A 15,470-nucleotide genomic window follows, 5' to 3' on the forward strand; every position below is an offset into this window, starting at 1 on the left:
GGTGTAATTTTGCAAGTATTCCAGGGCAGTCCAGGTGGCTCCTCCTACGTAAAAATCTACAAATCAAACAATTTTCTTTGTTCAATGGAAAAAAGGTTGAAACACATGAACATAACAACGAACAGTGCAAAGAATTACAGGACATGAAGTTCTTGGTTAAGTGGTCTGGGCCACAGAGATTGGTTCTAATGTGGTGACTATGGAACATACCAAAGACATATGAGGGAATCTATGCTCACATCATTGTTTGCATTTTGTTTCATTGACATACGAGTCTTCTCACACAAGGCATTATGCTATTTACAAATTGACTTCAAAAGGTTAAAGAACTTGTTCAACTTGGAGGTTAACCTCCAATTTCAAGTTTTTTCCCTTTGATAACGAGCCAGTTATTAGCCACCAAATTTCATGGCATCACGACTCAGAGATTATCTTGACATATCGCATTAAAATGTACAGAAATAGGCCATTAATAATTATATGCAATGCACGTTCAATATTCAGTACTTTACTCTTGGCTGACTGATTAGAAAACGATAGCCAGCGTGCTAATGAGGGAAAAAATGTTAAAGATTTTCCTATATTCTGCATTGCAGTCGTGATGACTCTAACCCAGAATAATCGCAGTGGTTAAGACCAACTTAGATATTTGCAAAGAAACCCTTAAAAACCCAGGCTTGAAAGGACTCAAACCAACGGCTGTGCGACTGCATGGCACTGCTATACCATGTGACCTATCAAGCCACATGGGAGCTGATCACCATGCTTACAAATTTATGAGTTGGTACTATACCCCATATGAAGTACAGACTTTTACGTCGGAGGACGAGGACAACTTCCATTCTGAGCACACGCACATTGAAAAACGACGGTCTCCAAAACTTATGCGCATGCTCAGTACGGAAAACTTGTCCTTGTTGATGAAGTGAACACGTCAAGCCATTAATTCTGATCATATCTCTTCCCCACTGCAAAAGCCAATTTTTACTACATGAATAACTAACTTTATACACTTACACACATACCTTGGCAAGAGTTTTAAAACAACGCGGCGCAAATTGAGTATCTGCTCCCTTGTACGAAACGATGTCTGGTTTGAGAGAGTAAAGCCAAGAAACACAAAACTGATAGTATCTGCTGAAACACTTAATGTTAAAACAACCAACAAATGCGGTTGACCACCACCACCACCACACCCATCATCATCATCAGGGAACCAGGGTTGTTGCAGTGGTGAGAGCACTCGCCTCCCACCACTGTGGTCCAGGTTCATACCTGGACCTGACACCATAAGTGAGTTGAGAATGTGTTGGTTCTCCACTCTGCTTTTCTTCGGGTTCTCCGGTTTTCCTCTCTCAGCAAAAGGTCACACATGGACCATATAGAAGCACCCAGAGCCGCCATAGTATGCTTTTGGTTGAATCTTGTTGAGCTGTGCCGTTGCTGTATTCGGCAACGACAATTAGGGAGACACTATCATCATCATTATCATAACCGTTAAGTTTAGACAAATTGCCACCCAACCAACCTAAACGCCTGTAAATCGCTCACATTCAGTAGCAATTTTCCACTTTCATTTCTACAGTAAACAACTTCACAATTCATTGGGTTTTTTTCAACTAAACATAGATTTGTTGTTAATTTATTGATAAACAGCATATCTTTACGTGCATATGCTGATCCAATATGGCTCTTTCTCCCTTGTGAGACAGATGTTCTTTCCTACCAAGGAGATGTGCTGATGTTGTGTTTTTGGTCTCTGCCAAGCATCATGTTACATGTATTTTTCTCTAATTTGCTTATACATAGATTGTGAGATTTTCACACTTTTTTTTTTAAAGAGGACATCCTTTTTGTTATTCAAATATGCCAAGATTAGGGCAAGACATAGTCATTTATTCAACAGCCAGTGAAGCTCAACTTGCCAGAACTGTAACATTTGGTGGTGTCACAGATAATTTAGTTATTACCCAACGTTACACTTGTGCCGCAGTCAATCTTTCCTACCTGGGAGATATGCAGACGTGATTCCCAGGTTTCAGCCAGCCCTTCAGCCTCCTCTCCATCAGAGGCAACACGAAACCGCCTCTTCACAGCTTCCTCTAACTCACGTAACATATGAAGCCTGAGGCCAAGATAATAAGAAAATGTCCTTAAGTTATCCTATCTTTGTAGGATGCACAATCCTGGCATGATAATAACAGAGATATTTCCGGGCTTAAGCATAATTTATATGACGACATTGACAACAAGAGCACTAAACAAAAAAATAACAACAGTATTTTTTGGGTTTTAGCAATGAGTTTACAGCAGAGAAGCAAGTAGTGAGTTGCACAAGTAATAAAATAAAAAAAAGGCAGTGCCCTTTGGTCCTAAAGCTACTGTAACTAGCAATTTTCGTCAAGGCAAAAGGATTTGCTCTTGGGTTTTTTAAGATTTTCAATCAAATGCTCACTTATGCAGTGACATTATTTAGCAGCTTATTGGAACTTGTTTGAGAATAAGGCTTGAGGTACAGAACATGGATCTCATTCAGCTGCATTTCCGGACATAATATAATGATCATTTGTATGACTGCTTGATCACATCACCATCGAAAAATCTTGGACAGGGTCAAACTTGAAATATTGCTCCTCCCCAAAACACCCATAATGCTAGGGCAATTCTATTACCGTTGAGTTTCTGTCAAAAATATTATAATTCCTCCTATCATTGAAACAACAAAGAAAGAGACGAAAACTACGAACATATGAGGAAACTTTTATGTGTACCTCACAATATGTTCATAACCCCGTTGATAAGAGCCAGATTCCATGCTTGCAGCAGACAAGAAGCCCATCTGTTGGCTTCGGACTATTCTCAGTTGACGCCCAAATTCTTTTTCGTTCTGAAAATGGAAAGGATCACGTTTGCTACCATTGGTATCAAGTATGGCCGTGGAATACAGTTTCAATGATGAAATGGTATATGAAATGAATCATATATGAACTGTGGATATGAAATCAAGTGAAGCTATGATCTTCGCAGTTATGAGCGCAATTTTTGCAATTGCGTAGAGAAGCCTGAAAAATTCAGGACTGCAACGGGGTTTGAACCTGTGACCTCGCGATTCCGGTGCGACGTCAGTGGCTTCATAGCTCAGTTGGTTGGAGCATCGCACCAGAATCGCGAGGTCACGGGTTCAAACCCCGTTGAAGTCCTGAATTTTTCAGGCTTCTCTACGCAATAGCAAAAATTGCGCTCATAACTGCGAAGATCATAGCTTCACTTGGAATACAGTTTGCGCCATGAAAAGTAATGAGGAGGCTGTCGCAATGCCAACCCCATAAAACAACATATCTAAAGAGGAAAACCATCACACTACATAAACATGATTCGTGTTAGCAGTTTTTGTGTTTTGTCCTCTGCAAAATAACAGCAACATTCATGATTACAAGAATTTTAGACTTCCTCTTCTTTCCTTCAAAATAGACTTCAGTACTTAGCATATGTTGCAAAACATGAACAAAATGGAAGAGTCACTCTCTCAAGTTATGATGGTGGATTCAATGTATCCATGCCTTTTTCCCCTTCCTTAAAGACTTACATGTACAAATAAGGCCCTGCCATATGCTCTGTCCTTATAACAAGTTTGCAACGGGACAGTCCCAGATTTGTAGGCTTGTCATTTTTGGAAACAATGTTCGCCTCAAGTTTTAAAAGAGAATCTAAAAAAAAAAATATTCACACCTTCTCTTTTGCAGCTAACAAGATTCTCCCTAAGCCGATGTCCCAGTGTTCAACACCTCTTTCCTGGTGGATTGAAAAGTTAAGTCACAATCAAACAAAACAGCATGTTTCTGTGTTCAATACATGGAACTTTTATTGTTCCAACACCTTCCCAAGGTTGTCTTAGCCACAGTAATACTGTCATGCACATTTTCTCTAAATTATTACTGCCATAGCTCAAAAAGGCAATGATCACTCCACTGGGGCAGGAGGAGACTCGGGTGTGACAAGGCTGGCGCTATGGGGATCACACAGGGTAGCAAAATCCTCGGGAATCAGAGCTGGATTGATGTTCTGAGGGATTTCGCTGATGGGGGCTCGAATGTGCTTCTCGTCAGCATACTTAGCGTTGAGGGTTGAACATGGTCTCTGTTTGGTCTGGAACACGATAACACTCAGATAGCCTAATGCAATATGAAGTAGAGCACAGCTGAGACCTGGTGAATCTCCGCACGTTGCACCTTAGGGTGTTGATGGAGACAATGAGGTACCGATTACAAGCATCAGTCTTGAAGCCATCAGAGGTAATGTAAGCCAGATCACTAATCTGTAAAGATGCAGGAGGGCGAAGACAGCAGCATGCGGCTTTGGAACTCTCACTTCCTGGGTGTTTATAGAGGCATAAGGAGTGCTGTTCTAGACGAAGTTAAAGGTCGTACAAAGGGATCCGATTTAGTAAATTGGTCACATTGAAGCCACCTCTCATGGGCAGACAGTCCTCTGTTACAAATGTGGGTGTTGAGGTTGGCTGTCACTACAGCTAAGGAAATGGAAGTGACTGGACCACCCTCTGGACTAATACGGAGAGGTTCAGCAACACATTTCTCTACTACGAGATTCTTGTTTGGGTTTTGAACACGAACGACTTCCACAGTCAAGCTAACTGTTGGAGGGTTTCGTTGTTGTGCAGAGGCAAAGCCCGGGGCAGGGTCTACTTTTATGAGTGACAGAGTGCCAGTTGGCGGGCGTTGCTCAAGGCACAATTGGAGGAAACCCCGATGTTTGTCATTCAGTAAGCAAGAAGTGGTGAGGGAAGTGGAAGTCTCACCGATGATGAGTACCAGCTGGCAGTAGTGTTTTATAACGTCCGCAGCGAAGGAAATACCAAAGGCTTCCAGTGGATCAGAAGTAGATTGCTCAACAAGGCATGATGAAACTTTCTTAAGAGGGGAGCAGACGTGGAAACATTGAGAGCATCAATCCATAGCGTTGTCAAGATCTAAAGGAAAGAAATAACGCAGGGAAACCAGTTTCATTTGGTGGCAAGATGGATGACCCAGTTTTACATGCAAGGCAGAGAGGAAGCCATTTACGATAGTGCTGGGGATGACTATACATTAGAGAGGCATAGCAAAAGGCTCCTTGTGTCCCACAACAAGGAGACCATGAGGAAATGGAAACAATGTTCAGCTAAGGCTTGACGTCTTTGATGTTATTCAGCTTCTTAGATAGCGGGGTGCCTTGTTTGAGGTTGGAATGAACACCCTTAAGTCTAGACAGTCCAGTTGTGCTGGAAGCCAGGCAAAGCGTCTCGTAAAAGGAAGGGATGTTTTCCCTGATAACAAGTCATAGACAGACATGGGAGAAACAGCTAGCTCCTCTGCAAAGCAGGTTTGGCAGTGAGGGTCCTCACAGGGTGGTGTATTACGGCTAGAAAAGTCAGATGTAAGGTTTGAGGAGTGGGCCAGGAGAAGAAGCGAGACTTGTGTTACAAGGATTGGAATTATCTGGAAAGTTCGTGAAGGTCAATGTCACGCAATGTGTTGTTTCACGAATTTTCTAGAACTGTGACTGACTCAAAATAGTCTGTGACTTGGAAGTTTGAAAATAGACTTTATTGTAATAGCAGTAAATAGTTACTTTTGGAAACTTCTAGACTATCTTCGGATACTTATATAAGCGGCTTTCTAGTCAGGTTGTTGTTGTTGTTGTTGTGATTTGGGACTTCGTTCCCTGTTTGTGATTTCCAAGTGATATTTTGTGACGAGTGATTCTGACATTCTGCTGTCAAGTTTGCAATTGGTTTCCATGGAGTGCGATACTGTGAAAGAATTCTTCAAGAGATTTAGTCAAAGAGAAGGGCAGTACTTTGCCTGTGGTCAGATAAGCATAGAGAAGTATTGACTTAATTGTACTGAGATTGTACTATGAGTAGTCGCTAGCTCGAGTTAAGTTGTCTCCTGTTGTTTACAGTTATAAAAATTGCGTTTCATGGAAATAGCGAGGTTATTATCTTTCTGTTGGTAATTGGTTACCGTAACACTTGACAATTACCGGCAGAATAAGAAGAGGAGATCTCCCAAGACGCGACACATAAGTTCTTTGAGGGCTGTTTCAGATCCAGAGATTTCCATGGCACAATGCATGTAGACCAGACCACCCTTGAAGAGGGTGACTACGCCACAGTATTTCATGGACATTTTGGCAAGGAGGATCTGGAAGAAAACTTGGGACAAATCAATGACGATGATGTATTTCCAGCCAGCGATTTTGAGGAGGGGGGAGTCTAAATCTGGTTGAAGCAAGGGCTGTGGTTTGCTATAATGGCCTAAGTCAGTAAAAGCTGTAACCAAGCGGAAGCCACCATCCTTCTTCACCAGAACGGATAGGTTTAAGTACTTAAACACTACCTTTACATTTTCTGGACGAATAAACACTCCTTGTGCCTCTAGCTCGCCAAATTTGGTTTGGAGTAGATCCAGTTGGTCATGGGAATACTGCGGGACGCACCCTTTGCATTGGGGGAGTTCGACAGGTCCACGTTTACAACTCCTTTAATATGACTGGCAGCTCCATTGTAACCAACAATATTCTGATCCAAAACGGTTTGGATCTCCTTCAGGAGAGGTGAATGCAGCTTCCTTAGTGGGAGACATTAAACTGTCTGAATCCACCAGAAAAGACTCAGTAGCAGAAAGAGGAGAAGTTGTTAACCTTGGTGAGTTGGTGACATGGGTTGAAGAAGAGACTCTGGGTGGTTCAGGTACAGCTAGGCATGATTGATAAAAACGGTCGTTCTTTTGGATGAGTAGAAGTTCCTCAGTGTTGTTTAGGAGTCTTAACTTACCACTGCCGGCTTGGACGATGTGAGTTTGAGGCCAGGTGTTAGTTGGTTTGTGGTGACTGGAAGAGAAAGAATCCGTCTGGGGCTTGATAACAAGTGTGGAGTCTTTACTGAGGTCTGCAAGCGCATCAACTTGCACGGCCAAATGGTGGTGTTCATATTTGGCGCACAGAGGAGATGACAGGCTCTCAATGGCATGGTGGACTTGGTGGTGGCTTGGGAACAGTCATAGGGTGCTACATCACTGATGGCAATGATGACCTCACGTTTGGCAGGATGGACTGAAATGTCGTTGTAGGACATAAAGGGAGTTCTGGCTAGAATATTAACATCCAGAACTTCATCCACCAGGGCTTCAAGAGTAAGAGATCTGGCATGACGTATCAAAGGCGAGTCTCACCCACCACAGCTAACGGTGCATGCCTATCAGCCTGCAAAGCAGTTTGGGTGCTTTTGGTAATCTTAGCTCATATTTGTTTAGCTAGAGAAGCCCTCATCATGTAAGTCTCTGCCCTGGTATTGTGAGACGCAGGGAATGGTGACGGCAAAAAGCGCGAAGGAATGGAGATGGAGACAGGAGGAGGCGTAAACCTGTGGCTCAGAGTGGTATGACCCGTCTGCCTGGTCAAGGATGTACTCATAATCGTAAATGACCTTGTCCGGTTAAAGACCAGCTACTTGGCGGATATTAGAGATGAAGAGACGGTCAGACTCGAGCAGGAACTTGCAGTAGCTAAGGAAATAAGAACGAAAATCAGGGCGACTAGCTTTCTGGTAGGGAGAGAAAGACTTGAAGGTGCGTGGCGTAGGAGGTGGTTTACGTCAAGCAGAGACAAATGAGCAGGGGTTTGTAGGATGGGCAGAGCATAAGAAATGGTTTGGAGTTTGTCAAGAAATTAATCAAAAGCTTGAGAAATCTCAGGTTTCACGGAAGCCAGACTTCTAGTTCGTAGCTCAGTTTCATATCGCTGCTTAACGACCCTTTGAAATAAATTCTTGGGGCGTTGTTCAGGCTTCAATGAAATATATGCAAGGTCCAAGAAATTGGAACCAGTGTATTGCAAACCATCATTTTGTCGGATTGCTTGCTAAACGCCATTAATAGACAAAAAGGTCTTTACGATGGAGTTCCTAGATTAATTGGGGCATAATTCGCGATTTGTCCAAGAATCATTTCCAAGTGTGCTAACTTTTCAGGGGCAGTTATTTTCCTTGAAGTTGCAACTGATTTGGAATCGTTGGTCAAGCCGCAAAGGGGTGAAGCGTGTGTTTTGTTTTCACAGGACGATAATTGGCAAAATTTTGGTTGAGGGATAGAATGTACCTCAAGTTGTTCTCCCAGGCTTCGATTGATGTGATAGTTACATTCAAAGAAAGCGACCATTGCTTCGGAGCTGTGTCAAGTCACGACTTTGGTTCAAATCATACGGATAGACTGTTAGAAATAAAGAACACTTTGGCATCCCTGTCTTTGTACGTTCTTTGAGCCCGTTGTGCTGCCACCACACCAACAAGTTGTGCGGAATCTCTGAATGGCCGGATTGAAACAAGTTTATTAACTGAAGACACATAAGAAAAGAAAAAGCAACAACACTGCACAAGAGTTATATAAGTGCCGGCTAATTACATACGCATGTACAAGGAATAGCATAACAATGCGGCATGTAAGCTATGTGAGCTGGTGGTGTAATCACCGTTACAATATAACAAGAATGCACGAGTTACGGCATAGGCTAAAACTTCGCCAACTCCTTCATAACAAATGTCCATTCTTTCTGTTTAATCGGATCTGTTATAGCCGTTTGTGCCTACCACTTTAAGATAACTTTCAAGAGAGTCCCACTGGCCCAGTCTCCAGGAAGCTTCCACACGGTATGCATTCAAGGACTTCTCCCACTCTGGCCTTTGTTGTAAAACAAAAAAAAAAACAAAAAAAACAAAATGACGATTGACCACAAAAAAAGTGACCTGTAGGAAAACTTAGTTTTGGATACCACTGAATATCCATTTATTGAACCCTGAACTAAGCTCACAATTATGTTACATGAGCCAGAAAAATACACATTTTTTTTACAAAAGCAGTTTTAGTTTACTCTGGTGAATACCAAAAGATGTTGCTTGCAAAATGTCTCCATTGCCAACTCAACTCACCTTCTCGTAACAACACCGTTCACATGGGTAAGAGCTGTTCTCACTTGACCAAGGTCAATGAGGCACTGCAACAAACCCTGTTGGTTCAAAAAGAGAATGTTCTACTGTACGAAAGTAATACACACCTCTTAAACCGCCGATTGTACTTTATAAAACAATTGAAAACAAGCAAATAAAAAAGATATATGCGAGCAACTTAGATGACGAGGAAGACACTGCTCGTCATAAGCTGGCGTAAATTATTCCTGCAATAATATGCAGAGCCAACAAAGAAATTATACTTCTGTTGTCCTTTTGCCCTAGATCACCGGCTTTCCCGAGCGAACATTACACCACCTACTGTACCACCAATAGTTGAATTTCATAATACTCCTGACTTAAAACAGTGACGTGAGTGGCAATTTACCAGTATATCACATGAACCACTCAACACTTTGAGGATTTCAATTCAATTCAATTCAATTTATTTGTTTATGAGCATTACAATATCATCATAGTCCTAGGCGACCCGCAATTAGAGAAGCTATTCTGGGCGGGCCACCTTTCTTTCAAATGAAAGATCTGTGATTTGAAACCCAATTCTCACACAAATGTTGTGTTGGATTGCCAACTGCCGACAGGTAAGCTCATTTGGTTGAGCTGAGGAGGAAGTGGCGCCTTGATGATGACATCTGCGAACGGTTAGACTCTCTAGTCTTCTCGGATAGGGATAATGAACTAAAGACCCTGTCTTACAACCCCTCAATGTTCGCAATACTGTGGGATGTTAAAGAAATAGCACACTATTTGCAAAGAGTAGGGGATGGAGTTCCCAGTGTTGTGGTCTCTCCTTGGCGATAGCATTATTTACTTCATTCGTTCATGGGCTGAGTGGGATTGCTTACAGACTGAGAGCCACTGTTTGAAGTGCCTATACATGCTCAATAACAATGACAGATGTAAGTGCATTTGATGCACTTAGAAAAAGCACCATATCAATACGATAATCCAACTTAGGGAAAAGTGTTGCGCCATTCTCAGAAGGCGGATTTTATCCTAAAACGGCTTCATACTCTAATGGAAAACGTACGACCATAATACAAAATTAATCATGTTTCACCTTGCGATGGCCAATTTCATCTGGTTCTTCTTGAATTTCTTTTTCATAACGAGCTGATGCATCACAAAGTTTTCCTACAAACATGCAAGGTTACACAGTCATTGCTTGTTAAATGTAAATCTGCAGACACCTCACACAATACAGTGTCCACAGCACCTTAACACATCATTTAAATGATTCCTTACGAGACTTCAATTCTTTCTTAATGGAAATAAATGTGTTATCCAAATTATAATCACTGAAGAAGTTTCTGAAAGATACCATGCAAGATCATGGAGGAATATCTTGAACATGTGTCTTGCCACCACGCAGGCAAGATAAGGAAAATTCTGACATGTCAATTTCTCCTGATAGATTCACTGGCACTCAATTGGAGCCAGTGATACAAATCGATTCTCAGCACCTAACCTGGTGACTTCAGAGTAGAGTAAGGTGCAAGATCAGAGGGATGTTACACCAAAATTTTAAGACTAATGTTACAAGGATGGATTAGGCCATGGAGAGCATAAAGGTGATGTTTATTAGTAGTCCGGAAAGCCACAATACTATTGCCTCTGAAGAATGCAGTATGTTGACCGATCAGCTCAAGGAGTCAATACACACTCAACTGGTAACACATTTATCATTTGATTGTCGAAGCATCAATCATCAACAACAATTCTTCTCAGGACAACACAATCTGAATGAGCAATTATTGTTGCTGTTTTCATGATTGTATTCCTCTCTGTTTGCAATGATTTACACAGTGACCAGAATTAGAAGCAGCAGCATTATACACCTTAAGTGACTTTAGTATAAGCATAAGCATAAACTCTTTAAGATAAGCTGAATGAATCAGCTTTTTTTGGTGTCAGCAGAAAAATTTAAGGTACACGTAATGGTTTCCAATCCCACTCAGTCATCTCAGCTGTTCCAAAAGGTCATTGCCCTTGCATCTGTATTTCTGAATTGAACGTCTGCCTCATGTGTGACAGCCCAGTCAAAATGTGCCGGCAGCCAGCTATTTGGCCGCCTACAACACAATATCTGCCGCTTACTTCGAATTCACATTTTTCAGACTTGTATTCAGGATGAGGTTGTTTTGAGGTTTTTGAAAATCGAAAGTCTTGTGTGACTCTTCATTATAATTAATGTTACCTTAATGCCATCTAATAGGGCCTCAGTTTACCCTAAAATGCACCAGATGCAACCATTTGAAGCCAATATTTTCAAAATTTCCCAGGGGAGCATGCCCCCGGACCCGCCTAGCATGCAAGGCGCTCCCGGCCCTTGTAACAGACTCCAAAGGCCTCTCCTGCCTATTACTATAGCCAGCTTGCCTACTACTTGAAAACAATTTGACTGGGCTGGTGTGAGCATCAACATTCTTAAATTAGCTTTCAAGTTCTTAACACTACTCTTATCTCTGTCTCACCTGAGCTTTTGTGATCCAGGATCTGTTCATGTAATGTCGGCTGGTGTTTTCTACTAGCAGCCACTCCTGCAACTCCATCAGGTTCATCTAATGCAATGTACAACTTCTGCATGAACGCCAGATGCTGTTGAACATCTTGCTTTTGACTTGAGATAAAGGCCTCAAAGTGCATCAGAGCACGTGCATATGCCTTGCAATTAAAAGAGGCATAGGCCAAGACATCCTGCACCAAGATAATAGCACGCACAGAAAAGAAGTTTCATACGTTGGTTGGTATCACAACAGAGCTGTAGAGGCCATGGATCTATTTTCGAGTTTGTCAAAAACGGCTTGGCAAGACAAAACTAATTTTTCCAAAGAGGGAAGCAAAGCTGTTTATGACCTCAAATCAAGAAAGGCGCAATGCCTTTTGAGCGAATTTCCGTGGTTCGCATGACTATCTAATGATCACTTTACTTAAAATGTACATCGAGTATACTTGCTCCAAGATAAGTAAAAACATAAACATCATGATAAAAGTAAAGAAATTCCTTTATAAGTAATTAATTAATTAATATGTAGCACTCTTTCATATATCCTTATCTAACGTATGGTTCCATTCTGTGGGGTACCAATTATTATACAAAAATTTGGTTTTATCAACGGAGTTGATAATGTAAATTGGCCACCGTACAGAGATTCTAAAAGCTGACGTTTCGACCGTTAGCCCTTCGTCAGAGCGAATCGAGGGATTATGGGTTACGTGTAGTTTTTATAGTAGAGTAGGAGCTACGCTATTGGTGGTAACATGGCAACGTGAAAAATAGGAATATATTAGTTAAATGAAAAGCGTTCGTTAATACCGTGAGGATTAAGGGTGCCGATTTGAAAGATGAATTTTTGTTCCAGATTCTTGTGGCTTTCCGTCGTACCTAGATGTAGGGAAAGGCCGCAGATAGCCATGTGTTTTTTGGAGTGGTTAGGCAGATTAAAATGGCGAGCGACTGGCTTGGATGCATCCTTGTCATTCTTCTCAACATCGCGAAGGTGTTCGCGGAATCGGTCACCTAGTCGTCTACCTGTCTCACCAATGTATAATTTATTGCATAACGTGCAGGTTATGCAATAAATGACATTTGCGGAGGTACATGTGAAACGATCGGTGATCTTAACAGATCGCTTAGGTCCCGATATCTTGCTAGTGTTAACAATAAAAAGACAAGTTTTGCATCGTGAGCGCGCGCATTTGAAAGTGCCGGGTTGCTCGTTAGTTTTGAGCGCGCTTCTAACTAAAAAGTTGCCTACGTTTTTGTCGCGTAGGCAACTTTTCAGTTAGAAGCGCGCTAAAACTTAACGAGCAACCCGGCACTTTCAAATGCGCGCGCTCACGATGCAAAACTTGTCTTTTCATTGTTAACACTAGCAAGATATCGGGACCTAAGCGATCTGTTAAGATCACCGATCGTTTCACATGTACCTCCGCAAATGTCATTTATTGCATAACCTGCACGTTATGCAATAAATTATACATTGGTGAGACAGGTAGACGACTAGGTGACCGATTCCGCGAACACCTTCGCGATGTTGAGAAGAATGACAAGGATGCATCCAAGCCAGTCGCTCGCCATTTTAATCTGCCTAACCACTCCAAAAAACACATGGCTATCTGCGGCCTTTCCCTACATCTAGGTACGACGGAAAGCGGCAAGAATCTGGAACAAAAATTCATCTTCCAAATCGGCACCCTTAATCGTCACGGTATTAACGAACGCTTTTCATTTAACTAATATATTCCTATTTTTCACGTTGCCATGTTACCACCAATAGCGTAGCTCCTACTCTACTATAAAAACTACACGTAACCCATAATCCCTCGATTCGCTCTGACGAAGGGCTAACGCTCGAAACGTCAGCTTTTAGAATCTCTGTACGGTGGCCAATTTACATTATCAACTCCGTTGATAAAACCAAATTTTTGTATACTACTTCCCCACCGACGCAGCACCACAGTTTCTTTAGAAACTACCCCTTCTACCAATTATTATAGGCCTATTTATGATGTAGTTAAGAACAGGGAGAGGATAATTAATTAGGGTACTTAATGATGTACCTATTATGGTTAATATTACCCCGCACTGTTATCAATTAAAGCATTTTGAAATTTCCAGACATTCTTAAACTTATATCTGTTTCCTTTTCTTTGATGTCTTCTGTGGTTCCAAACTCTCTAATATTACTATCTCTTTTACATATATCTGAACACCATAGTTATACCACTCGTCATATCTCTTCAGGACAACTCTATCTTGCCTCTTAAAGACCTAGCATTAAAAAAAATTCTCCCAGTACGATTGGACGATACTTTTGGAACGGTCTTTCCCGTTTTATTTACTCTTGGCCTACAAAAAAACTATTTAAGGATACTCTTTTCGAACATTACTTATCTCAATAGTAAATGCTAGATTAATTTAGTCGCTTTTTGAACTTTATATCTACTTGAACATATTTCTTTCGTATACATATGGATATGTGTTTAGACTCATATTTTATTTGCTTCGTATGTCTATTTGTGTTAGCATTTGTTCTCTGTAAACACTTATTTAAGAATTCTTTATATTTTTCTAACTATTAGGGCAAAGTACTAGTTCACTATTTTTGCCCTTTTCTCCCTAATTCTCATTTGTATATTTGTTTATTTTGTGGAGAATAAAATAAATAAAATAATAAATCTGTACCACCCAGTGGCTGCAACATGGAGTCAACTGAGCATACAACAAACTCCGCATTCAAAGACATGGAAAGATCGTCAAAAGCGAGGGCATGGATTAATATTGAGTAATTTCTAAACGTTTGCAAAACGCAACTCTTTACCTGGGGAATTTTTTCCAGGAATGTTTCCACTGCCTTATATTGATCAAGACTTCCTGTTTGGAAAAAAAGGCAGAGTCAACAATGAAAAAAAAACCGACAAAGGAGAATAGGATCTATTGGGATCAATATTATTTTCAGCTGATTTGATCGACAAACATTCTCAGCCAGTTTAAAATGGTAAGAAAAAGGGATTCAGTTCTTACGGTGTGCGTCCTCTTAGCTGAAGTCATCCCTCAATGACCCTCAATATGTAAGAGTGAGATGCCTTTCCCAAGAAGTTGATGCGTTTTCATTCTAGCCCTCAAAGTTTGCAAATATCCCAGAGAAATCTCTCTTACGATATTGACCTCATTAAGACAAGGAGAATCAATGTTGTTGTATATGTGACATGCCTCTGAGCCCTGTGCTTAGCCAATGCTTCAAACTATGAAACTATGAACATCTCTGTTTTCAAAACAAAAAGCCTGCTACAGAGCAAAAAATGTGCAAGAAGATATGTATCTACATGTATCTATGTAATGCCAGGCAGTTAAGGAGTCCATGGGTTAACATTCACAACATCCACTCCTCTTGGTTGGCGAAAAACCACGAATAATATGGTGTCAAACCTATAGAAGCTGTGCATAACTGAACCAATTGACCCTAAACGATAATGAATAAAGTTAAAACTTTCACCTGTCACAGACAAACCACTGCGGTTCCTTGAAGAGAGCAGCTGGGTTTTCACTGCTAGACTATGTGCCCTTGCTCTTGTCCAACGATTCAAATAATCCAGCGCAGAAAACACAGTCTGTGCACTCATTTGGCGAAAATCTAAAAGAAATAACTCAATAAGTACTGATGTGAATGACAGTTTAAGTGTATCCTTTGTGCTGTGTAACTTGTAAAACTTACATCATTTCCGATTTCACTCCGCTTGAATGCTTGTTTGTTTTCACACGTGCAGTTCTTGCAATCAATCGAACCACTTAGCAGTGTTAACAATCAAGAACCGTAGATAATGCTATTTTGAGACAAGAAAGATCTAAAGGACGTATTTTGTAACTTCAATTGGAGAAAAAAGTATGTTTTCCTTTCTTATGATTGTAGTTTCGAGATCAGCACTTTTGTTCGTCATTTAAGTA

The 15,470-nt window shown here is 41.0% G+C and overlaps 1 protein-coding gene across 2 annotated transcripts in view; it reads right to left on the reverse strand.

Annotated features, from left to right (window-relative positions):
* Positions 1 to 15,470, reverse strand: part of LOC138033501 (serine/threonine-protein kinase ATR-like) — a 118,613-nt gene that overhangs the window by 36,827 nt on the left and 66,316 nt on the right. For both annotated transcript variants that reach the window (XM_068881253.1, XM_068881254.1), the window contains exons 34-43: positions 15,022 to 15,159; positions 14,347 to 14,399; positions 11,497 to 11,719; positions 10,083 to 10,156; positions 8,984 to 9,060; positions 8,645 to 8,735; positions 3,730 to 3,792; positions 2,772 to 2,887; positions 2,008 to 2,125; positions 1,026 to 1,090 (exon numbers count right to left, since the gene is read on the reverse strand). In XM_068881253.1, the coding sequence (XP_068737354.1) occupies positions 1,026 to 1,090; positions 2,008 to 2,125; positions 2,772 to 2,887; positions 3,730 to 3,792; positions 8,645 to 8,735; positions 8,984 to 9,060; positions 10,083 to 10,156; positions 11,497 to 11,719; positions 14,347 to 14,399; positions 15,022 to 15,159 (1,018 nt within the window). The remainder of the gene's footprint in view (positions 1 to 1,025; positions 1,091 to 2,007; positions 2,126 to 2,771; positions 2,888 to 3,729; positions 3,793 to 8,644; positions 8,736 to 8,983; positions 9,061 to 10,082; positions 10,157 to 11,496; positions 11,720 to 14,346; positions 14,400 to 15,021; positions 15,160 to 15,470) is intronic.

Source organism: Montipora capricornis, chromosome 14, assembly GCF_036669925.1.
Source record: "Montipora capricornis isolate CH-2021 chromosome 14, ASM3666992v2, whole genome shotgun sequence".
NCBI lineage: Eukaryota > Metazoa > Cnidaria > Anthozoa > Scleractinia > Acroporidae > Montipora > Montipora capricornis.